Source organism: Epargyreus clarus, unplaced genomic scaffold (assembly GCF_041222505.1).
Source record: "Epargyreus clarus isolate Ecla_fem2 unplaced genomic scaffold, WU_Ecla_fem_2.2 ptg000026l, whole genome shotgun sequence".
In the NCBI taxonomy this organism is placed as follows: Eukaryota; Metazoa; Arthropoda; class Insecta; order Lepidoptera; family Hesperiidae; genus Epargyreus; species Epargyreus clarus.
The window spans coordinates 11382514-11409569 of NW_027332233.1; the positions used below are offsets into that span (position 1 = coordinate 11382514).

Below are 27056 nucleotides of genomic sequence, written 5' to 3' on the forward strand. Positions count from 1 at the left end.
TGGCTACTGCCGCCCATGGACATCTGTAATCAACCCCAGATAGGATTAGATATACCTACCTGAGGTCGGCCACAGATGCGCTGCTACCCCTGAGGACTAAGCTGGAATGCCTCGGAAAAGTATGTCTCCCTTACCACACCCTTCAAAACGGAACACAGCAGCGCTTAACGCTGATGTTATTAAGCAGAAATAGGTGTGGCGGTGGTGCCGCCGGAGTCGAACCACAAGGGGTTCTACCACCTTTTTAATACAAGGTAAGTAACTTACGAGTAACTAACCTTGTTAATACAAGGTTAGTTACTTACTAGGCCACTGGATATTAGCACTACATACTTAATATCCTCATAAAGTAGTAATAGCGTGAATAGGCTGAAGCGGGAATAAACGCCCACCTGTACCTATATTCCATATTCTCTGAAAATCTTTACTCGTGACAAGAAGTACCCAAATAAGGAAAAATCTAGTAACATCGTGTACGATGAAAACTCTATCACACGTTCTTCTATACCTAGTGAATTAGATACTTTGGGGGATAGTTATTTTGGATAGTGGTTCGGGATAATGTTGGTCACTTTGGCAATACCAATAAACACGTGCTCTGTACTAATAATAATAATAACACCCTTGTATACAAACTGTGCATATACTTTTAAAATGTAAAAGTAAAAGGAACAGTAGATATTTTTGGCGTACGCTATCTATGTACTTAATCAATGTAAAGTCAGTTGTAAACGCGCTTAAAAACAAGACCACTAAAATTCTGCCCTGCTAAGCGCAAAAGCGGTATCTCAAAAAAAATCGTAAAATTGATTTTTATGCCATCGGATAGCTTTAAAAAATACGCATCTACTGGACTAAGCCATTTAGCACTATCTTGTTCAAAACGTATGAAAAAACCTTAAGAAAGATTTTTCTATCTCAGTTTTACCATATATCACTAAGGGTGTTAGAGGTATATTAATATTACGTAGGCAACCAGCCGCAAATTTAAATATCGCTAAAATTCTTAAATAAATACACAACTTTTGCTTAGCCGATAAGCGGTAAGTAGGATGAGTAAAATCAGTAATGAGTTACCGCTATAATGCTTAGTATTTTAATGCTTGCATAATACGCAAATTGTTTTGAATTAGTGAGATACGGTTGCAATAGCAAAATTAAATTAGCCCTTATGGTTTTACTGGATAAGATCGAATTTCTAATACATTTTACAGTGATTTATCCCTGCCCTTGGCAAATTCGTTCGCAAATTCGTGTCATAACTTGTTTGTTTTTGTTGTGAAGAGGTCATGATATTTGTGCAAAATTAAGAAAAAAACTGTAAATTAAGGTGCTTAATGGGGTAACTTCATACATTGACATTCAGGTAAGTCCTATTAAATATTATTTTAGCATTTTGTAACCATAATCATTGCAAAATTAGAAATTTTGTGTTAAACTTTCTTGCGGTTGGCGTGCGCGCCCTCGTACGCATTCGTACTTAGCAAAATTGACCTTGATCTACCAGAACATAAAGTACATTATTTTTAATCATATTTTCCCAGCCATACGGTTATTGTTGTTCCGATGATAATAAGTTGATTTGCACTTTACATTACGTAAGTGCAATATTTTAATTTATTTCCCAAATATATAATTTGTATTATGTTTGTTAAAGATAACTAAACGTTTTTGATGAATAAAATAATTCAGTTATTACTTATTAAATATTGTTACAGATAAACCATGTCGCAAAGAAATACGAAAATGATGATGCTTTTAGCACAAAAAAATAAGGCGTTGAGGGAAAAGTTTAAGGAATCCAAACAATTACAACGTAATATTAAAACGATCGATCCCGACTTTTTTCCTACTAGTGATTCGTGAGTCATGTCTTGCCTCCACCAAAAAAGAAAACTGCTCCGGAAGGAATTTCAAGAAACAAAAAAGAAAATATTTTGAAATCTTTTCAAAATATAATACCACAAAATAGAATGTCCTTTTGGAGAGAACTCCCTACTTTTGACTACTAAAATTCCTTCCAAAAACCGTTTGTTTTTAAATATTTTTTTATGTAATTTCAAATTTTAATAATAAAAAAACGTTATATATATATTTTAATTGTTTTTTTTTTCAAATAATACATATTTTATTCGATAGAAAATACATTCCTTTTTGTATACACACATGTTTGAGAAGAGCTAACGAAAAAGCGGTATCTCAATTTTAATTCTATAGTTTACTAAGCGGTGTAACCGTATCTCATGAATAAAGTACATTATTATACATTTTTGATAATTTAACTAATGTGATAACAAATACACCCTATATAATATATAAATAATATTTAACAAATAAAAAAAACTATACATAAAGTATATATATAACTATTTTTACATAACTTCAATTATCTCAAAACTCGCTTTCTTTGAGTTACCGCTTTTGCGCTTAGTTGGGCAGAATTAGGACCTAAAGCTTTATACTAATACAAATTAATAATTTCTTGTTCGGAATTGAACCCAGAAATTTGCACGGAATGCTTACCACTTGTCAGTCTATAATTGAAATATAAAGATTTTTTACTAATCTAAACAATACAGCTCCATCTTACGAGATGTTCGAGGATTATTACGTTTCATATGGCTTGTTGCGCTAGAGACACAAAAGTTTCGGTGCGGATTGGTAACCTCTACACATAGTTTATACGTACCTTCACAGATGGCAGTGTTAACTCTTTTATTCAGGTAAAAGCCAACTGCGTAGTTATATCAACAATTTACTTCTATTCAAATGTTACAGTTCTAATTTCCTATATCCTTATTTCTTATATTTCTAACGTGTGCGCCAGAGGAGGAGGAGGAAATTTTAATTTTTTTGGATGTCAAGTCTAAAGCTAAATATTGTGAGAAACTATTGTCCGCGGCGCCATTTTGAAAATTGGGTCTAAATCGTTTTCACGCTTCTATTAGAAAAACTATTTGGTACACAAAAAGATGTAGGTACCTAAGGACCGGTTTTTAAGGAAATTTGACCTTTAATGAATTTGGAACTTTATGACATTTTCTAGTCATTTTATAGAACAATGAAATCAGAGCATTTTTTGACTACCTATACTACATGTGCTACTATATCCGCACGCGTGTCGCAAATGTCAAACATCTACAAATGTTTGGTTCAATCAAAAGTAATACTATAAACGCTTCTAAACCTACACGAATCAAATCAAACGCTCTATCTACACGCTTGAATTTGTGATAGCTTGACAAGTTTGCGGACACATGATAATTTAGTTTTCAATTTGATATGTGGAGCACAAGGCATCAAATAAAACAGTTTTTAAATAATGTATAAATATATTTTATCACATTCACACACAAAGACACACTATTTTACAATAAGTTACAATCATATACCTTAAGCTAAACTTATGTCTAGTTTATTAACTATTTTGCATTACGATAGCTTCGTGTATTACCAAACTACAATAATTGTTAGTATTAACATCCATAAATATGCTCCTACAAGTACTCGTTTTAATTAAAAAAAAAAACACTACACTATTAGCTGCATAAAGTTTCTGAATAAATGGATAAATAATTTAAAAATACATCTAAAACAAAATAAAACCAAAATAAGGTGAATGTAAACAAAATATAATTTGTTTACAAAATACTACAAGGTGTACTAAAATATCATAGACAAAATAACCAAATAGAGTCCTATTATTATTGTATTCGGGGTTCTTTAAGCAGAGTCTTTTTTATAGCAAAATAACTTTTAAAGCGGTGGTAGAGTGTGATCGATCAAAAATAGATTAATAAGAATTAGGTGATATTGAATAAATGAGATTTGGACTGCATGCGAATCTTAAAGTCTTGTATTTTGTTTGAAAATGGCTACCAAGTGTGGTGTATACTCGTACATCCCACACTAGAAAGTTTAAAATACATTGTATATTATTCCATCACACATGTTGATAGCACATTATTGTAAAGTAGTTATATTACAACTTAATAAAATAGATTTCCACACTGAAACGCCGCAAACTATTGGCTATGAAAATGAATATTAGGAGTCAATTTGGTTCCTTCGTCTACGTAAAATATAAATGTATTCAATACCCGGCAACCCCACATTCGACTTCGGGTACTTAGTAGTACGCACAATAATAAATTACATGCAATTGACTTAGTGTACTAAGAATAAAATAGTGCATTTCAATACTCTTACAAATCCGTATGTACAGTGCAATACTATACTAAACATTAAGGGCGCGTTCTCATTATACAAGGGTGAAGGGCGAGACGTAACTATAAATTTAATGAGAAGTAATTATTTTAATTTGGAATTGTTTTTCTTTTGTTGTTATGAAAATAAATCTCGTTTGTGTTGAAAGTTCTGCTTATTTTTTAAATGTTGGCTAATATTGGTTAATATTGCATCTGTCTCAATCATATCTTTTTAAATTTCGATACGTTTTTTGGGAAATGAATCCGGATCTGTCCGTTACGTGGATTGGAATAGTCACTGCCGTAGAACAAAAAGGTTAAACTTCGACCACTAACGCCACCTATCAGTCCAAAAGTATAGTTCAAGATGTAACTAACCATAGACCCACAAATATCAAAGTCGGTTGAGTAGTTTCGGAGATTAGGACGAACGTATAAAGTTACATATAATGTCTATATAATTTTTAAGATTTAGTATAATGAAGGCGCTCCCCAATGTAATATTTGTCAAAAAACAGTGCCAGAGTATCACTCCTCAGTCTTATCGGATGTGTGGTTTACATTAAACACTTAAAAATAAGGTCATTTAAGGTCAGCATTACGTATGTACAGATTAATTATGCTAATGCTATAGTTATATTGTTTAAACTTGTAGAGTCAAAGGAAAAAGTATGCAATGATTTATAGATAGGCAGTTTCAAGTTCGAGTTTCCTCAAAACTGTTTTTAGTTGTAATCTTGAAATTTTAATGAATGAGATGATTAACGTTAATGATTAATGAAATAATTGAAGCGATACCCGACCCTGGTAACGACGCGACCTGATTTATTTTTGCATTTTTAATTAATCTCATATTTTTTCCATGTTAATTACGTTTAACATTTATCATTTTTTATTTAATACGAATCTCAAACACGTAAAGAAATTAACTGAAAAATTAGAGTACCTACTCATTGTAAGTAGTTTTTGTTTTACACTGAAACTACTGTAAATTTTACTTTAATTCAGAAATCATTAAATAGGTAATTGATACGAGACGAAAATTAGATCTGACTATAGTTGTAGATAGTGCAAGTAAAATAATAATATCAGATGACATAATATCGTTTCGCTTTCACTAAGTACATACAACAATTAGATAATGATGTTGGCTCTTTAATTTGTAATCATGTGAGATATTTACTTTACGATTATGTACTTATATGCACGTGATAAAATATGTAAAATATACGATACGTCATCTATGTACATTGAAGATATGGTTATCAAAATAGTTTTCATTTGTCAAAGTGTTTTGCAATAAATAAAAGTGGTCTAATTATAGATTAATTGAAACTGTTGCTATAGCAGAAATATTAAAAATATAAAGGTAATTTGGTACTACATATTACACCAAGAAAATATGATCGAATCTACTAAAAACATTCAAGTTTGTATAAAATAGTACTTATTTTATTATAATTGAGTTTGTTTAAAGTGTTTAAGATCGTCAAGCGATATGTTATGTTACTAAAGTGTTGAGATCCTTCCTGGCTCGCAATTTCATTAAATTATTTCAAGGAGACGGTGGTGGTGCTGGACATCCTGAAAATTAAACGTAAAATTGATAATTTTATTAAAGGTAATTAAAAAAAATGAAGACAAGCGACTTTTCTTAAAAAAAAAACTGCTTAAAAATTGCCTATGTCACTCATAGATTAGTGAAGATTACTCACTCCTAACAAGAAAATGTAACCAGTTTTGAGAATTAAAATAGTTGCGTCAAAAAGTTTTGTCACGTTTCCGTGCTAAAATGTCCCTAAAATACTTATTTATTTATGCGCAAATTATGCAGTATTCGTTATTTATTCGTAAAAAATATTTAGAATGTATTTTAATGGGTCAAAAATTAAAAAAAAAAAACAAATGACTAACAGCTGACAAATCAGACTTTTAGTGGCTTTATTCAATTTCAAGCCGGCGAAGTATCTTTACTTATCAAAGATACTCGTTTATCGCTTATCCTATGGATTCATTTAAATTGTGGATGTGACCGTCCACAATTTAAATAAATCCAACGACACCTCATGTGTTATATCCGTCAAGCCATTTGTGCTGCAAGGCGTGCCAAACTATGAGACATACATACGAAAAAATCCGCAATCGGGTACAAGTATTTTTTTAAATATGCATCTATTCAGTATTTCGAACTGGCTGACATACTTATATAAAATTAAAAAGTAAATTAAAAATTTTAAATGTTGACCTTTCTGTCACAATACACGGAAAATGATACAGTCATTATTCGAAGTTCTTCACGGGAGGATATATAAGTATTACTTATTACAAAGGGTCTTGGGAGACCCATTCGGAGGACGCGAGTGTGTGTGTGCTGCATCACGGTCGACGGCATTACTCATAGGTATTTATATATTTTTACACATGCATTATTATCACTAGCGCACAAGAGTTCAAAATTACATTTCCGATAAAACCAGCGATCTAAAATCATACATCGTGATTTATAAATAATGCGCCAAGTACGAGTCGAACTCGCACATGGAGGATTCCGTAGCACCAAATGTTCATTATTTTTTACATATTTTTATTCATTTTATTATTTTCAACAATACTTAGTTATATGACACAACAATAGATGGCGTTGGGGTGATGATGAATGATACGTAAACAACGTATAATAAAATTAAAATAACTATATTAAAATATGTTTTATGGTTATTATTTGTATTTATTATAATACCAGTTATAGTAGTTATCGGATTATAAAATTTCAACCGTCTTCCTAGTACGGTTTAACAGTTATATCGAAAAATGCCGAAAAATCCGGTTTGTTGTATGGAGATCCCCTTTAATATTCAAATTTATTTTATTTTTAGTATTTGTTGTTATAGCTGCCACCGTTATGGATTATCTGTAAAAAGTTCATGTGTCTATCGATTACGGTTCCAGAGATATAGCCCTGTGACAGACGGGCAGGCAGCGAAGGCTTAGTTGTTACTAATTTTCCATTTTTACCATTTGCGTACGGAACCCTAAAAATATTATTATAAGCTACTTACTGCAGACAGAGCAGGCGATCTCGTCGCTGTTGTCGCCGCAGCCGTCGCGGCCCGAGCACGCCACGGCGGTGCTCCGGCAGCGCCCGTTGCCGCACCGCAAGGGGCAGAAGTCCGCTGCTCGCCATCTGGGAATAGTTTTTTTTTATATAATATATGTTGGAGAAGATCACACCGCGGGCGTTCATAGTAATTACGTACCATAGATTGTAGAATATCTTATTATTTTATTTTTATTTTTCAAAATTGGTGTGGTAGATTGTCATTGGCTAACAGCAAAGGGAAGAACTCTGTGATCCGCTTCAAGTAGAAATTTCTATATGAAGTGTGACATCGATGGGTGACTGAACACTTGGACTTGAAGCAAGTACTCCATGAAATCTTATAAAAAAACTGACGGAATAATATACGTAAATAGAAAAAGCCTTGTGTTTAGGTTAAATTTGGGTTCATGCTCACTATTCACTATTTCAGCTGCCCATAGGCAGCTCACATACCTAATTACCTAACAGCTCATGTATAAATAGTTCATGCAGAAATGTTGACAGAGCGAGTTCTAACTATTCTAAGTTAACAGGAGACACGAGTCGGATTTTTTGTATAAGTGTTGCTCCAAATAAATCCTGTTTAAAAAATAATTCGAAGAACTAACAATAACCAACAATAGTAAGTTCTAATCAGGTTATCAAAAATATACCTGCAGTAAAATTATAAATACCTACCAAGTACATATGTATGGCCACATTTAGACACTCGCGAAAAATCTGCCGAGTAACTCACCAAACAATGACGAACGGTACTCATAAACATCGACGATCATAATCCGTCGATTCGCGCTAAAATAGTTACGCCCCGCAGGATGTGCATTGTGACAAGTGTCGAATAAATCCGAGTCGAGAAGCGTATATGAGTATGTACACAATAACTTTATTTACATACGCCTATTCGTCTGCGCTAGTGAGTACTAAGTATTTAAATGCATAAAAGTTCGCATTTTTTAAATTTATGGATATATTAAAAGTATATTTTTATATACTGGTTATACTTTTTATATATTAATGTTTATTTTAATTATCATAACCGTTAGGAGCCTCAAAAGCAGACAATACGTAATGTACTAAGTTCTACTCTACATTAGGTATTTTCGCATCGAATTTTCTTTTGACATGCGGTATCGTAACGAAACCGTTATTGTTTGGACGAATACGGTATGCATAGCTAACTTGGCGATTGTTTGACTTAATATGGCGTACATGGGACAAATTTCAACAATACCGTTAACAATACTAACACCCATAAGATTTAGGAGGTCAAATTGCACATGCACCTTCTATAATGATGACACACTTTCCATTATGATGCTCTAATCTTATTGGAACGTGTGAATTATCTATTCACGACTATCTATTCGTAAATAAAGCTATGTATTCATTCGTTTAAAATTTTTTGTTACTTTTTCTCACCCTCAAAGAATCCTGTACTATGAATTACGGTGGAAAAACGATACTAACTTCATTTAATTAAGACTGAATACATAATACGTTAACGATCAGAACAGTGATCTATGAGCGCACGTAATTAACATAAAATTGATTCTAATTAAGAACAGCATCAAGTTAATCGGAAACATTGAGAATTAATCAATACGGTATGAATATGAGTGTATACAAAAAACAAATATTACATTGTGAAAAAATTGTTTTATATTCCTGAAGATTTGAATTTGCTACGCTACGATGAGAATAGGATAAATTAGATATCTATTTCATATTTTGTGTAAAATACGTTAATTATGCATTTTATTTTATTAATTATACTGGAAAATTTGTTTGGATGAGATAATTGTCTCATCATACCTATTAGTAACAGAACTTATCATAGAAATTATATAATTACGTCCTATTTCTAATTATAATACTGAACGTAACTCACCTGGATTGTTCATTGCAGAGATGCGGCGGCTCATCAGAAGCGTCCTTGCAGGAGATAATGGCGTTGCAGAACTCGAAGTCGGGGAGGCACTCGCCCGACCCGCAGCGGAATGTGTGTCGGGGACAACTGGAAAACCGTGGAAAAACTCGTTTTAAATACTGTTAGACAAGTTACGGTTCGTGCGGTCAAGCTTAACATGCACATATGACGTACTGTGTCGTGTGTTTACTATAATCGTGTGTCTGTATAAGACTGTGTGGCGACAACTTGTCTAATAACTATTAGAAAAAAAATCAACGGGTAACACTCCCGGAATGCCGGCAGAAGTGTAAACTGTCGAAACGTAACCTGGATAACTATACAGGTAATAAATAAAAAATGAAACTGACACCCATTGACATATTTTTTTATACTGACACCGGATGACATCTTGACTTTTATAGTTTGCTTTGCCGTCTTACGAAATTTCGATCAGGACACGTGAAATGACGCGAGTATAACATTTTTTACTTATCACAATAATGCACAAAGCCGCTAAAGAAGTTTTTACTTAAAAAATATAATTAATGATTGTAGTTATCTATTTCATTTATTAAAGCTTGTCGAATTCTTTCGTGTTGTGCCAATAATATGGATATGTGGATACGTGGGCGATCGAGTTTCGCTCTGCGCGTTCGTTTTGTCATCAGGCAGATTTATTAAAGCTCCTACTGTTTAAAGCACGCGAACTTTACTATTTATTGAGATATAATTAATATTGAATAGTGAATACATATATTATCCCACTGGTTACTCTATTTTAAATAAGATTGCTTTAGTAAGAATAATAGAATAAAATAAAAGAATAGTATTAGTAGTAGAAAGTAAAATATTATCAGGCCACAAACATTTTTTCAAATTATTAGCACCATTTTGGAGAAATGAATTAAATATATTATTGGTGTTTTAATTGAAATACAATATTCTTCGGATCAGCAAATGTCAGCATACTGTCATACTATCAAGCGTGTAGCTAGTAGCCGTAGCACGCTATCTCATAAAGATGTGTGTTCTACCCTGTGTCATTCTTCCCTGTTACAAGAATAATACTTTAGGGATTATTTTATTTGTAAGTTTACGTTTCCTTAAATCGTTAAGTAGGAACGTGGCCTCACGCTTTATAATACTAGACTTACCCCTGTCTTTTTAAACAACTTCAAAAAAGAAGGTTGTGTATTCGACCGCTATATATGGAAGAACGTTTAAAACTATCTCCGCGATTTTGTCAAAACTTACTGATCCGATTTGGGTGCGGTTTTCGTTATTTTATAATCTAGCTTAAGTATATTTGTCTCGTGTTTTGACTCTACTATAGTAAGTATCGTATAAATAATATAAGTGTAATCATCATCACGTGAGTAAGCAAACCTAACGTGGACTATATACTGCACTGGACAAAACTGTTATTAGTATACTAACATTATGGCAAAAAGAAATAAAGTCGCATTGTGCATTGTTCTTTTCAGTATCCGTACGTTATGCAGTCGCAGAGTCGTGGTCTTCCCTGCTATTGTGGCCGCGTCTTTATAACCTTCTCTAAGGCTAATAGTGAGCCCGGACACGAGACAGGTGCCATTTATTCCTGCCGGGCTTATCGTTAATCTGTTGCGGAACCCGTCCTGTCCCTATTCAAGTTGATTTAACTCCTTGGAATTTCTAGGCTCGCATGTCCTTACGTGCGCGGAAGTTTGCAATAGTTTTAGCAAAAATAACATACCTATGTAGAGATTGAGTATGCGTATGTGTGAGAATTTGTATGGAAAGTAATAAATCTCCCGTGCAATTAACAAAAGATAATTTGATTATTGTTTCTTAATTTGATCAAAGTGAATACTGTATAGCTCGTAATTCCTAACCGAACTTAATTAGTTACCTTACTAATTTACCTTACCTTGCTACTTGTGAGAATTGCGCTAGAAGGTTTCAAAAAAGGGAATCTAACTTACTACATCCTTCAAATCACACAATAATAGTAATACTATAGGGTGGCATCAACGCTACCGACATTTGACGACTGTTTCTGTCATTGATAGCATCAATAGTATTAAGCAGCGGTGATGCTGCTGCTGATAAAGGAGCTTCAAAGAGTTCACACACACAACATCCATTTATCAACCAACACCTAGAGTGTGTGTTTGTTAAGTAACCTATTGTATGTATAATTATTGTATATAGTACATAGGTATATTCTTCCTACACATGCGAATGCCGACTTGTACGTTTTCTGCTTAGCCTAAAGGAAGACTGGCAGATAATCTAGCATTAAGTTCGCCTTTTATACCAGTGTGAGTTAAGGTATAATAAATAAATAAAAATAGAATCATTTAGGACAAACACTATCATTATGATTATGTTGGATAGTTGGTAGTTTTTCAGTATTACTCGATGGTAGCAGGTAGGTGTTAAGTAACTCACCCTTTCCTCCGTGTGGCGCGGCAGTTCCTCTCGTCCTCCCCGCCGGGGCACTGCGGCGTGCCGTCGCAGCGCGCGGCGCGCGACACGCAGCGCGAGCCGGGCCCGCCGCACCGGAACGCGTGCATCGGACAACGCTCACCTGTGCCGTCTGGAGACAAGGTTATATCAGCCATATAACGATCAAGAGCAATCGAGTGTGAGACAAACGGTGGGACGTTGCCTGTCGCGTAAACTCAAAATTAAAGATATCAAAAGAGGAATGAGGATAAAGATTTTTATTGAGTCCTTCCTAACTGAAGTTTTACTTCACAATGCTAATCTACCGTAAAAATAAGTTATCAAAAATAAAACTGGATCAAACTTTCAAAAATTTCATCAGATGTATGAAAAGGGACAAAATTAAATCACAAGGACGATTTGTCCAAATTTGTCCCATGAAGTGAATGACAATTTGTCCCTTGCTAATTGTTAGTCTTCCTTAATCAATCGCACAAACTACTTATAAAATCCCAAAGCCTAGAAAGTAGAGTTTTCTATGGTTAATCTACTTTATGTGCAGAAAAGGAAAAAGTGCAAAACCAGCTACCAACCTTTACCGATACCTAGGCATTTTTCGTCCGATCCGTCCGGGCAGTCCTTGCGGCCGTCGCACACGAAGTACCAACTGATGCACTCTCCCGTTGACCGACACTGAAGCAATTGAATTAATGCCAATTGAATAACACTCGAATCAGGGGACCATGACTTCCAATCATGTTTACACTTGAGATATAGGCTAATATGTCATGTTGGTAAGTGTATGTTAAATGATGTAGTTCTTTATTTTTTACGAGACTCATATGGTCACTGTAATACTACTGTGCCATCAGGTCAACTAAATTACGAGTTCTAATTTATTTTTTAAAGTTTGGGTATATATATATTCCTCATCTTGGCTTGTTATGGGATGAATATGATAAGTGAAAGAAACTCTAGCCATCAATAGGCCAGAAATCAAACCCGAGAATTTCGCGCGACGTATATTCACAGGACGCTAGCAACGCACGTGGACGTAATTTTAATCAAGAGTGTAAAGTGGTTATGTGGTGAGTATCATATCTTACAGCATATATGTTCATAAATAAATAGTTAATAGTTAAACTTACTTGGAAAGTACCCGGCAAACAGCCTCTATTACGCGCGGAGCAAGCTGAAGTAGAATTGGTACGGTACGTGCAATCACATCGCTTGTTAGCACATCGGGTGTGAGGATCCACCATTTGACACTGATCGTCTGTGATGCATGGCATTCCAAGTGACGAAGGTCCGAGTTCGATACCGGGAATGGCATCGGCACGATTCCTATGTTTGTCTGAAAATAAACAATTGATATAAGTATCTCAATCTTTTTTTGGTATAAAATTATTTGGAATGATCAATTAGGTACAAACCTTTTAATGAAGACTTCTTTTGGTGTCCATTTTTGAAAGGCTTTCCTTGTTCTTTACTAGAAGCACCTTTCTTATTGGATTTCTTCTCGACCGTCGGTTGCGTTACGACTCGGTAAACTGGCTGGTCATTAGCGTGCAAACTGGCCGTCATTTCATCGACCTTTATCAGTTCGTTGGGTTCACCGTCTTTTCTGTTGGACACTGGCAGCCGTTTTGATGGTTCGCTAGTGGGCAATTTTAAGTCTGGCAATAATGGACTATTTTCTTGAGTAGTCAATACATCATTTTTACTCGAGTACAAAGGTAATTTACTTGGATGTACGTTATCTGTGTCAATGAATACATTTGGACCGAAGGGATCTTCTGATCCTGGACTTTTATTAGTAGGGAGCTTAGGAATTGATATGGTGACGTGTCCAATAGTAGTTCCGTTTGAAGAATCAACAATGACCGCTTCCTGTTCAGCAATCACAGCTTCAGTCGAGTAGGCTGGTTTATGACGTATGCACTTGTCTCCAGTTTGACGGAAGAGCGAATTACACGCGCATCGACCAAAGAGATTCGGTATGACAAATTCGCAGTGCGTCTCCTTGTCCCATAAACGACAGTGTTCATTGCTGTAGCAGACGTGACTAGGCGGTGCGGCTGAAATATAGCAATAAAATTTAATTTACAGCGAATTAGCTTCAATGAGGCCTGTTAGCTTGTCGGCCGACGTGATTATCAAAGTATTAAGTCGTTGCAAGTAGTGGTTAGTAATTTTCTTGACACTGACCATACGGCCCGGCGTTGCACGCTCTAGTAATCGACTCTATATATGAGATTACTGTTTCGACATATCAAATACAAAGTTGCAGTATGTATGTCACCTTAATAGGGTATTTCCAGGTGCTAAATCACATGTTGTAATTTTTTTGCAGTTGAAAAAAGCGTTTGCTATCCGACAGACTGAATTAATAGGTAATTTATCATCAAAAAAGTAAGTAATTGTTTTTCGTGCCACACATGCACGGTTTTTACAAAGTAAAGTAATTTAGTGCTGTATGCTATGTACATGTTGATTTTGTAATAAGTAATAAGTAAAGTAGCTAAAAGACAGAAACAGTGACTAATTTGTCATAATATAAGTAATTGTTTTCCGTGACACAAAAACGATTTTATTATTTCCTACACGAAATGGTAATTAATTCTTGTACAGGTAGTTCAGTAAGTACATTCTGTTAATTTTGTAAGCTATTTTTAAATATTTATATAATGGCGTAACTACATTGTTTTACATACTTAACAATTAACCAATAGATAAATTATACATAACGCCACGATGTGTTGTATTGGCGTTGTGAATGTACAAACAGAAATGATAATTCGATGGCTTATTATATGCAAATCTCGTACCGTAAATCACGAAACGCAAATGTTATTCATCGTGTAAGACGTTCTTAATTTAGATAATCACGACTCCATTTGTTTATTATCATTACTAGCATACTGATAAATTATTATGTGTGAAAGTATGTTACTTAACATTTGTTTGAATGCAATTTAACGCTCTCTCTCATGTTTAAATAAGTAATACTTTGTGTATTATTTTAATTCCATTTTTCGATAATTAAGCTTGTTGTTAATGACAAAACCATGTTCATTGTAATATAATAATAGAAAGTCCTTTAAGAAAGTCTACCTAAGTAACTAATATTGTTCTAATCTCTATGTACCGAACAAATTTGTATAGGGACTTTATAGTTATATTTTTATAGGGACTTTCTTACAATTTTGTTTTGTACAAATAAGTCATCTATTGTCATGAGAATTAGATCTTTGGGGTAAAATATTCAATCCCTCATATATAATTAAAAATGCGTAGTAAAGAATTGCATGTGTATTAAGTCTTGGCAATTGAAATGAGTTGTCAGAAAATGCGTGTCATTCTTTTCTTAATACAATGAGAGTGTTTGCGTTAGAATTTCTCAAGAGTTCCTTGATTCTATCGCGATTGTCTATCCGTGTAACGCAAAAACGTTGTACTTTAACGGTTTTACTAATGAAGTGTACGAGATATAAATTTAATCATGTATCTACTCACAAATCTAGACCATTACGTACGATTAGCTAGCGTGTATATTTAAGTCATATTTGGCTTGAATTCCCAATAAATATAGTAGCGATATGTGAAATCAGTAACGACTTTTAACGATTTTAACAACACTATGTTATAAATTCTTAACTTTATATCTTTGATAAGTAAAGATACTTCACCGCCTTGAAATTGAATGAAGCCTCAAAAAGATTTGTCAGTTATTTTTTAAAATTTTTGACAATAAAATAACATTAAATAACAAAAAAAAACAATAAATAACGAATACTGCGTAATTTACATAATAAATATACATGTATTTCAAATATTTTAGGGATATTTTAGCACGGAAACGTGTCAAAATTTTTTTAACGCAAATATTCAATTGTCAACACTGGCTACATTTTCTTGTTAGGAGTGAGTAATCTTCACTAATCTATGCTTCATGTCATTATTTTCTTTATCAGATTGATGTAGCGAACGGACATGCAGTCCACTGGATGGTAAGTGATCTCTACCACTCATGTTCAGCAACTTCATATGGAACAGACGTTCTACCTGAAGTCGATCATAGTTTTGTTCGCCTATGATCATGTCAGGTCAACATGGTCGTCTAACATGCATGTCAGCTCGCATTCTACGTCGTCCACCGAAACGCCAGAACTGCTTCACGCTGGAGATAACTGTTGCAGTTATACCTTCACTATGCAACAACATTATTCTACCTTTTAAATTTTGAGAGAAGACCGGAGCCCAGTAGGGGGCAGGAGCGTCGAAAATCATGCCAAATTAACCATAGTTCTTGTTAACAAAATTGCCCAATTCATTAGTAAACTACGTGCGTGAATTACATCGTACCTTTACTTAGTATCTTTAGTCGTGGTTACTTATTTATAGTTACTAAACGGTGTAATCGCCTCTGATATCCGGACTTTCATCACGTTGCTTTATGGAATTACACGGTGGCTTATCTTATTTAGGCATAGCGTCAATATCTTTGTAACGCGGTCAATTCATAAACCACTGAACCATGGAAACGAAATCGAAAGTAAGTAAGAAATAAAAGGAATATGCTGATCTTATCACTCCCTCGATGTGAACGCTGGATTGCGTACTTAAGGTAGATAAGAACAAAAAGTAAAAAGTCGTTGGATTCGTCACAGCGGCCCAACTGAAGTAACTATAAACAATCTAAATTGTTTGTGTTTTACAGCCTAAGTGAATTTTGAACGATCCGCTAAATCTAATGCTAAGGTACATTTGCTTTCTGGATGGATTGATAGATGGACCGTTAATTGTAAGATAATATAATCAACTTTGTGCCTCGGAGAGGAATGGGATACAAAATGGGTACAAGAGTTCATAGAAGAGTTCATGCCGAAGACCTTCGTCGAAGGTCGCTGAAGAGAGGAGGTGGCAGACGGCCGAAAGCTCAGCTGCTGTTGAAAACTGAAAACAGGCGGAGACAATAGGCGACGATTATAGTCTGACGCCGTTTGTTGTTAGCGACTGTGTTCGGTCAACAGCGAAAATTGCTATTAAGGGAGGTAACATTAGGGACGGTTCATATGGTCGATATGAACTGTCGCTAATGTGTTACCTCCCTTAATAGCAAATTTTTAAAAGTACTTTCTTAGAGGTTAAGCTACCGCTTAGCTATATGTTTCAGGTATTATAACGTGGTATGCTACCGATTTTAAAGTCACTCAGAGGGTTTGAATATAGCCAACAATGTGCGACAAAGTCGACTTACTTCTATTGTATATTTAGTATTTTTGTTCCAGACTATGTTGTGTAACTTGGCGGCTACCACCTGTAACGCTCACTAAAAACAATAAGTGAAAGTAAGTGAAACTAAACTGGACTTACTTTAAAAGGATATTGATGTAGATTGCTCAGATAACGAAATTCCGTTCCGCTCATATGAGCGGACTAATACTTGTAAGTAAAAGCATATGTCTTTATTTACCGCAATTATTGTGTAACTACTTTAAAGACAGGACTCGCTAATTACTACATAGTATACTCACTTTCATAATTAATAGTTAAGCGCAAGTAGAAACCGTAATTAAATATAGAAATCCTACAGTCAAAAGTAATTATGTAAAGCTATATACTTATTATTGGTCTTATAGCGTGTTTGTCCGAACCAATATGTCTACCGTGGCGAGTTTACAGATTTATTAGAATTACTTTTTTACATACTAGCAGTCCAATGGGTTTTTGTTTGTCTCTTACCCACGCGTGGTCTTTTACCCACGCTGACACACAAACGCAGCAAAAATATATAGGTACTATGCGACTGCAATGACGATCTCTAATAGCATCAGTAATTTTTGGGGATATATCTTCCTAACATGGTGGGGAACTCTACACGCCTAAAAGTTTACAAGGGTGTGTAAAGTCTATTAATCCACACTTGGCCAGCGCGGTAGATTATAACCTATACCTAAGAGGAGATCCGTGAACAGCACTCGGACAGTAATGTGTTAGCGACAATATCTGCCTATTTTTTTCCTTTGAGTTAATAACATTTTGTTATTCTCTTCCCTTTTGAAAGTCGATGGATTATTCATAATCTTATCTAATATACTCGTAGCAACTCGTAGCAACTCGTACAAATCCTGTAAATTATTTGAAAATAGACAAAGCATAAAATAATATGGAGTGTGTACTTACGAGAGAGACAGGTATGTTTTCTAAACTGCAAATGTCCGTCAGTGCAGCGACATACTCCATCCAAGCAAGCACTGTAAGCTACTTTCAGGGTGCACTGCTCGGAAACCAAGCATTCTGATCCCAACAGCATGGCTGTAACAAAAAAATATAAGTCGTCATCAAAATTATAAGTCATACATAATCAAAAATATTTAATAGTATTTAACTGTAATTTAATATGTAGGTATTAAATGCCTTTAGGATTAAACCCAAATTTATTGTGTATTGCTAATGGTCCTTGTATTAAAAATCAAGGTAATCATGCATTTTCATACACACCAAACATGTATGCAAGATCCTTCATATGCGTGTGAGGGTCAATCACACGCATATAAAGGATCAAAGCTAAGTAGTAATTTAGCTTCTAAAAAATTTAAATTTCTGCTGTCCATTATGTAGTTCGATGGGTAGAAATCACTGAGGCCTATAGGTATACCTATATTATTATTTATTAGGTATGCATAAAACTTGTTATATAAACCTTGCTTTAATTGAATACTTCGGCATGTAGCCATTCGTATTGGTACACTTCATTATTTGATTGGCGCGAGGTTCTATACGCGTGTGTGGTCTACTATGAACACATGATATTACCTACAGTTTTTAAAGTATTTATGACTGATATTATTAACCAGCGGAAACTTGAAAAGAGAATGTCAAAGCTGAGGGTAGTAGTTTCGAACCACTTTGTTTATTAATATAGATTTCGAATGTCAGTGTAGATAATACCGTAACATTCGATAAAATTAAAGATTTTTTTGAACATGAATTATGAAAGTAGATGATAAATTAGCAGCAAAAACACCTCATTAAATTTCACTTGTTCACATTCTAATGGATTGAAAGGCGTAAATTGTCTTCTATTATCCTCTAAAGCGTGAACGAAGGTGGACAGTCAGAATTGAGTGACGGGTTCATGACCCGAAGCGTACGCGACCCTATTCCAAGTTCACCGTTGCCTCGGGTGTGGCTATCAATTTGCATCCAATGGACGTTCCTTCTGACATTATTTCGAATATGTAAGCCACTGCCAATAAGGTTAATACCTACATTCCACGAGATATCTCCGCCCTGATTTGGCAATCACTTCCAAAAAAATCAATCCAATAGCTATCATACACAACATACACCAACGTGCGTATTTAATCTATGTTAGTATATTCTAATCTGTCTAATTGAGAACTAAATAAAATCACTTACTAAAAGTGTCATGTAATGATTGGCATGTGTTAAAAAAGTAATCTACAGTACAAGTTAATTAAATTCCCCGAAGACGGCACCTGTCATCATGATTTATAGTTGTTCCTCAATTGTGTTGTATTTGTTTTTTGATACTTAATGATAGCTAAATTTCCTTCCGCATAAACAGGCATATGCTAACTTTCGAGCGATTAAAACATATGCCACTGTCACATCACATAAGTAGTTTTGTCGTCGTCAGTTCTTAAGTAGTTGATTGAGCCATTAGATATTCGTGTAATTTATACACATGAATAAAATATGACCATTTACGGCCCTAGTAGACATGCTACTTTTACCATCAGCGATATGCGATTTGACGATTGCATCAATGCTGCATTATGTTATGCCGACTGCATCTAGTCGCTGTGTCAAAAATTGGCTACTGCATCAATGCAGTGTTGCGTTTTCCGTTTGTTGTTTCAAAAGTATTTGACTCGCTAATCGCGAAATCGCTATCCCAGATGCTAAAAGAAGCAAGTTTGTAGGGGGTTTTACTGAAACCCATATCGCCCGAACGTCAATACCGCGTTACTTACTAAGTAATTATTACAGTTCCTTGGTGATAGCTAATTTATTACGGCCACTCCTTGTTAATTGCATGAAATTAGTTTACTTTGTTCAGTTAATTCTAAACTAAAATACTAAATTGATGTTACCGTTTTTCAAATTTTCAATCTCATTAATTTTCTTTTCGAACCGTCATGCTTCAAGTAGAACTAATGAATAAGTCTACTAAATCCTTAAATAGTGATATGGTGTTTTAAGCGAAATTACATGGCGTAGTGTAAAATCTTTTGCATAGGCATAAAAGTAATGTAGACCTACTTAGCACTTGCTTTGGTACATTTAATTGCCCCTTACATTGAAAGAAGAGAGTTTTGAATCAGATAGAAATGCGTTTACTGCTATTTTTGATCGACACGCAAATGAGCGCTAATTTTAATTCGCAATTAGAACTCATCACGTTCGCAACGCGGACAGACAGATAGTATTTGGTTCATAAATCTCAATAGGAAGATCGCGCAGGTGAATCTTGCGTTTATTAGATTTGGCGCGGTACGACGGCCGTGAAAAGTAATAATTTGCGTGACTTTTCGGTTTCCAATCAAAAGATTAAATCTTCGGCCTAATTGTGAATGTGGGTGTTCGCCTCGGTGACCGCCTTTGACTCGATCCACATCTGATATCTCGGTGTAATGGTGTTAAACGATTTGTATCGAAACGATTTGCAATTAGACACCAGTGCGGTACGCCAAGGTCGGCTGATTCGTCACTTGCAATGGGGTTTTAATTACAATTAACCGCTTAAAGAATGTAACCGAAATAAAATTGAAGTAAAAACAAAATATACAATTCATAAACACGTTTCCTAACTGCACGATGTAGATAATCGTAACTACTGGTATGTAAAATAAATTTACTTTAAGTATACCTCACGAGTTATTACAACTTATGACAGTTACATTTTAAACAAAAAATGATTGTCGAGGGCCTTTTTCCTGAAATACCCGTGCGGGCGTAACAGAAAAATAGGCCCTTACTTTGACGGCGAAGGAAAATAACGTGAGAAAATATGCATACCTAAGAATTTTCTAATAATATTAATGAAATCTAGATACCTACTATCCGCAATTTTCCATTAAATTGTGATAAGCTATAGATTAAATTCTTGTAATTTTTAGAAAATGCCTATCCAATTATTATTCATATCCAACATAGCAGGTCGGTTAATATTGAACTTACCAACCAAACTATCAAAATTCTTATTTCGATAAATGACATCATTACTGTATTCGATTGGTGTACGCAAGGCAAAGAACGCACATTTACGGAACTCCGCTCACCCACATAGCTCAGGCACCTTATAGTAAAGTTCAGGCCTTTTATAGACCGCAGGCCCTCTATCTACATAACGGTTACAATCATAAGAGTCCTAAATCACCTTTTGCGAATTATCCGTGAGAACGGTCAACCGAGACGCAACTATAGAACAGCTAGCTTTCAAAAACAATAATACCGATTGTAACACAATGTGGGATAGGCATTATGTTATTAAATGTTTATATTCATTTTCTCGAACTTTACTTTGTGTCGAAAAATAACTAAGCTATATTTTATTTTGAAATTCATTATACTTTTTAGTGTAATTATACTTTTTAATTTGTTTCTTGTATAATTTACGTACTATTGGGTGCCCGTACTAACACAGTAGACATATGGAAACTGTGGTACTACGGTGTACTTGTATTTATATACCATCAACCTAATGTTTGCCTAACAAAGAAATTTGACAATTCCTACTGTACAGCCTTTGTCAAATTTGGAACTTTGGTAGGCGAAACATCTTTACAGATTGAGTCTTATTAATTACCTACGAGTGCTATTAATTATTAACGATTGTAATTTCCACTTCGTTAATACAATATCTAATCCCTAATTCCTTAATATATTGTTATAATAATCACTGAACCGTGTAGCGTCTATATAATCGTCATTTCTCGGAAACCATTACCATACTTGTTCACCTGCTATGCATATCTGGGCTAATGGACAGTGCACTGTACTTAGTACGAAGCACCCGGCACTATTGTCGTATCGTGCCCGCTTACCGTGACAGGTAATCAGAACAGGTGAATTAAGCAATTCTTCATCGTATTACTCGAGCCTTCTTTTAAATAGTAGGTATTGCATTTAATAACTTGAAAATTTTCATGTGGGGTGTGCGCCGACATCTAGTGTTAAAAACTCGACCTCTAAATCAGGGGTTCCAAGTAACGGAACCCCAGAAACATAGGCATGCATATTATATGATTTTTCAAAGTTATGTGCGTATTAGAAATTAATGATCGTCTACATCACTCATCAGGAATCAGGCATATTGAAACATGTAAGCATTCGATTATGTCGAAACCCCTGTTTCCAGGAGGAATTAACTAATCTTTAAACCGATGAATGGGTTATTGGGTATACAGATATTACCTATTCGATTTAAAGAGGAAATCGCAATTTAATGTTCCATAATTACGTATTAATTGATTTTTACTTGACCAGAGACGTTTAACCTTTTATTGTTTACTTCCTTACGTAGGTCGCATAAATACAGATTTGAGTATTAAAATGCCTAAAATTTCACGTGTTTCATTAACAGTTATAATATAAATATGTATATTATAAAGATAGATTAAATTCTCGTCATCTACTCAAGTTTCTGACTAACAACGTCTGTAATGATGGCAATATTTTCTCATTCTGATAAAACCTTCAAGATTATATTAAATATAATGGTGGCTATTTCACATAATGATGAGGCTTTCCCATTGAGTAACGTGCAGGGAAAAGTAAACGACGCACAATCTACGTAAATTAAAACGCAAAACCAAGTGCGACGCACTAGTTTTACCGCTGCGAACGGTACTTTATTATAATAAAGACATATGCAAAATTATATTGTTAAACAAGATTTTTAACTATGCCTATTAAATGTCATATATAATTTTGTGCATATTCGTTGTTGTATATTTCTATAGCACTGGAAAGGATTACGTATATTGTCGGCGTATTATTGATGCATCTTTTAATTATAAATACTTGTAAAATAAAAAAAATAATACAGATATTGTTTGACATAGTCTTGAGTTCAATCAAGAGGTAGATCTGTTCGCCTGCGTAGACTTCACCGGTACAATTACCACCTCATTCGCAGAACTATTATTCTGTTTGGTAAGAAACAGGAACTTACGCAATATATTCTAAAATACTCCATAAGTCCAGAAATCCACATCCACATTGTGGTTATCTCACGACGACAGTGAAAACTTACCATCAGATAAACTGCACACTCGTAAGCTACTACGAATTCAAAATATTTATACCGATAGTTTTAACAAAATGTAGTTGATTTTAAATTACAGGTAGTGTACCACCAGTACTTAGGTTAATGTGTTATAATATATGCCAGTCGTTAAGGCACTGGGCCTCAGGTGTTCTTAGATTACAAAATAGAGCAACTTAAACATTTTAAAGTTCTACCAGGACGATATATGGCGTTGTAAATGTAACTAATGAATCCTTTAAATTAAATACTTCGAACCTAGAGCCATTGAAATATATTTCTTATCTACGTATTATGTTGTAAGGAATCTTAAGTTTCTTATCTTTGTGTATGTTTGTTTATTTCGTTGAAAGTAATGTAATGATTGCTGAATTTTTATTGCTTTTAGTGTAGAATGTTTCTCAATCTTCACGTCCGATTTATGAAATGATTTATGTTCCATCTCTATTTATTTATCAAAATTGGCTATAAATAAGTATTGTAAGCCCTCGTTACATTCTATTTACTAAGCAGGTAGTAGAACATACTAGTACGTACAACGACTCTGCCACATATATTTCTGCATTATAAGAGCGGTGTAGAGCTACTGTGTTTTGGTTTAAGAGAACGTCATTAAAGTAAGTCATTTCAACTTTGTCCTAGGAGCAACAAAAAGCAACTCACTTCTGTGACTTCAAATTGGAACCATTTTTTTCTGGAGTCATTTGGAAATATCCAGGACCGGAAGCCACACGTCATCAGGTGAGCTGCAAGCTCGTTCTATGCTCTACTAAACCAAAAAGACAACATCCTTACAAACGTCAGGTTGAGCACAGCTGCCCTAGACGGATGCTGCGATCAATTTGCGAGTGCAGACCGGACGGTGGACGGTGACCGTCGTTACATCAATAAGCTTATTCCGAACTATCACACCACCCGCGGCTTCGTCGGCGTTTATTGGTGTTAACATTATTATGACTTATTATATTATCTTTATAAATTAAAGAAAGAAAGAAATATTTATTTGTAAAAAATACTACGACATTGTGTGACATAAACATAACTTTAAAATCAGAACATTGTTGCAGTAAAATTTAACAAAGTAAAATTTAAAAAAAAATAACATAGTACCATAATGAGTAATGTTTGAGATCTAAGCTTTAGGTTGAACGTTTTTGGATTACTTAGGAATAATGTTGAAACAAGATATACTTTTTAACAAAATACATATTTTAAGTACTTTGTTAACCCTCATGACTATAATGTAACCTGTGTGTTGTTACATTGCAACAAAATAACAAACGCTGAATATTTAAATACCGCGCTCTGTAACAATATAACACAGATAATAAATTTAAACGGTTAATTTATTTTTTCGCTACATTTTACGCAAAGACAAAATAATTTTAAAATATATAGCTATAATAAATTCCACGTTACAAATAAACCAGTTCAGCGTATTTGCATTTAAACCACTTTTAGTCCTGTTTGTTGTATACTTTTATATTACAATAAATCAAACCTTCTCTACCTTCTAGTTCATTGCACGTAAAGGAATGTTCAAAACAAAATATTGATTAATACGATTGTTTTATGAATGTTAATAACAGTAATTTATAATTATGTTTATATTACTGAATATTAAAAAAACCGTTTTGTTAATATTTCCTGTTTATATGTTTTAGATACATTTGGCGGCCCGGCCCACGTAGCGCTGCAGTCATCATACGGGCTACATAGAGCATTGTGGGTTCATTCCCGGGTTACACAGATATATTAATGATATCTCCATCATTTTGATTTGACTCAACAAATCACAGTGTGGGATCATATACATAAAATTGATTATTTACTTGATTACCTATAGAAAACATATAACCATCCGACTTATTTGTCCTTGATGTCATTCAAGACCATTAATTGATACACACATACCACATTGAATTATTCTATAAAGTGCATTGCATTAATATATTCAATAATATAGAATCTAAGTACATAGCACATGAAGCTGGGCGACGCGGAATGAGGATTTATTGCGACATGTTCCATTAAAGTGCGAAGAAAATAAAGTATACCTCGCCCGCAAACAAGGTCAGTTTAATGTCCACACTCCACTTATTATACTTTAAAAATAATTTGTAAAAAATCTCAATTGTATTCTTCAATCTAAACTTAGTTCCGTAGGACCGAATATGTAAGAGAATAAATTTATAATAAAACGTTTCTAAATACAAGTTTTATTTTAATAATTGTAATTTAATATAAGCTTAATAGTTATAATTTTAGGCAATTAGTAATGATGTAACAATACATGAATTTAGCTTACAGTGCGCAAGTACCCAATGTAGTATAGATACCTCTTTCCCAGATTTTATTTGCGCTATAAATCTAGATTCATCATTTAGATATTTGTTTGGTCAGGGACCAAATCAAAAACCTAATGAACCTAATGAGAATCAAATATCAAGACTGGTATGGCGCCCGCTCCGCCACACGGGTCGTCAATCTTACTCGTAGTTTAAGCTTTGTCTTGAATAAAAAAGTATTATTTCTTACTTAGAACCTACGAATACATATTTTATTTGCTACTTATTATTTATAAATGTAGATCACGTAAATACCTATCTACTTATAAATAAAACAGTGACTGATTTGGCAGCATTGTTGAAAGTATTTCAGGAACTCATTCTATTTACATTTACATCTTTAATCATCGTCGTGCATGCGTTGCAATATTTGTATTGAAGCAAATTGAAATTACAATCCATCGCTGCGGGGCCTCATCAAACGGCGCGCACGTTCTGTTTTTCTACATAACATGTACGAGTTATGAGTACACTTGTACACGCGATGATTGGTCACGTTTGGCACACTGACCACGAGGAACTCGAACTGACAGCTGACAAGCACATGTCTACCATTTCGCATTTAGTCCTGCCTCTTTAAATCTCACGTGAACCGAAATCTTCCATCATCCTGTCACGCGTGTCATGCATCACGCTCGTTTACGTTTCATTCAAACATCTCAATCTAATCCGTTGTTCGTATCGTTGCTCATTCCGCTTGAAATCCGATTACAAGTTAATTATGCCTGATGTGTGATGATAAACCACTAACAAGCCGGCTACAAAAAATAACAAGTATAATCAAATTGTATTAATACTTTTTTCGTAGTACATTATATGTGCCTAACTATTGAGTTGATTTTTTGTAAAATTGTAACGGGAAAGTATTTGTGTTCGTTCAAGTATCATGCAAAAACAGTGAAACAATTTAAATGTGACTTGTGCAGTTGTAAACCAATTATGGTCAAAGTTAAATCTCCCGATTAGCAGCGTTGGTATAGTCCGCACCAAACTGCTTGTCCGCTCTGAATATAGAAATGAGTCGCGTCGCCATACCAAATTGTATGAATACACCTGCTCGCAACAACTTCAGAGCGGACTAGCAGTTTGGCGCGGATTATAACGTTATGTATTTAAGTTATTTTCAATATAACAAAGAAGTAGATTTTGATGTAAAAAAATGTTAAAAAAGTATTGTTAACTATTTTCTGGGCTTCTAAATGATATTCTCATTAATTTCTTTAAGATATTATTTACGAGTAAATCAAGTTAGGATATGATTTTCAATTTTCTGTAAGTATTTTTAAGGTGGTTCAAATTCATGTAAAGCCTTGAATAAAATATTACATATTATCTTAACTATGGTATTCCTTAACACCGTTATGAACATTTTTTTTGCTACGCTACACTTTATTATTTAGTAACTCTACAAAACCGGAAAATTATGGAACGTTATAATGACATTCTATAAATAATGAACAGGTTTAATTTGTTTTTAATGATAATTAAAACCACTTAAATCCTCAAAGCACCTACTTATTTCCAAAATAAGCATGTTTTGGGTTAGTCCTCATACATTTTAAGCACCCGATTGTTTTTACACCAACTTCGTTTTTAGGTTTTTTTTATTTAATCTTTGGATATTACAATATTCATCAGGTCTTGTCTTTAGGTCTTTAAGGGTAAGACCTGTTATAATTCAATCAGTTGACTTAAAAATCAGTGCAAAACTATAGATGCTGGCGTATGATATATTGCTAATGTTATATTTCTCCATTGTAAT

The 27056-nt window shown here is 34.2% G+C and overlaps 1 protein-coding gene across 2 annotated transcripts in view; it reads right to left on the reverse strand.

Annotated features, from left to right (window-relative positions):
- Positions 1-3312: 3312 nt before the first annotated feature.
- The window catches only part of LOC140753233 (uncharacterized), a 50541-nt gene continuing 26797 nt past the window's right edge, over positions 3313-27056 (reverse strand). The window contains exons 3-10 of one of the 2 annotated variants that reach the window (XM_073087707.1): positions 17834-17965; positions 13081-13725; positions 12796-13001; positions 12253-12340; positions 11651-11798; positions 9197-9322; positions 7268-7392; positions 3313-5792 (exon numbers count right to left, since the gene is read on the reverse strand). In XM_073087707.1, the coding sequence (XP_072943808.1) occupies positions 5764-5792; positions 7268-7392; positions 9197-9322; positions 11651-11798; positions 12253-12340; positions 12796-13001; positions 13081-13725; positions 17834-17965 (1499 nt within the window). In that variant the 3' untranslated portion in view covers positions 3313-5763. Of the gene's footprint in view, positions 5793-7267; positions 7393-9196; positions 9323-11650; positions 11799-12240; positions 12341-12795; positions 13002-13080; positions 13726-17833; positions 17966-27056 lie in introns of both variants that reach the window. The other variant, XM_073087706.1, reaches the window with a different exon arrangement.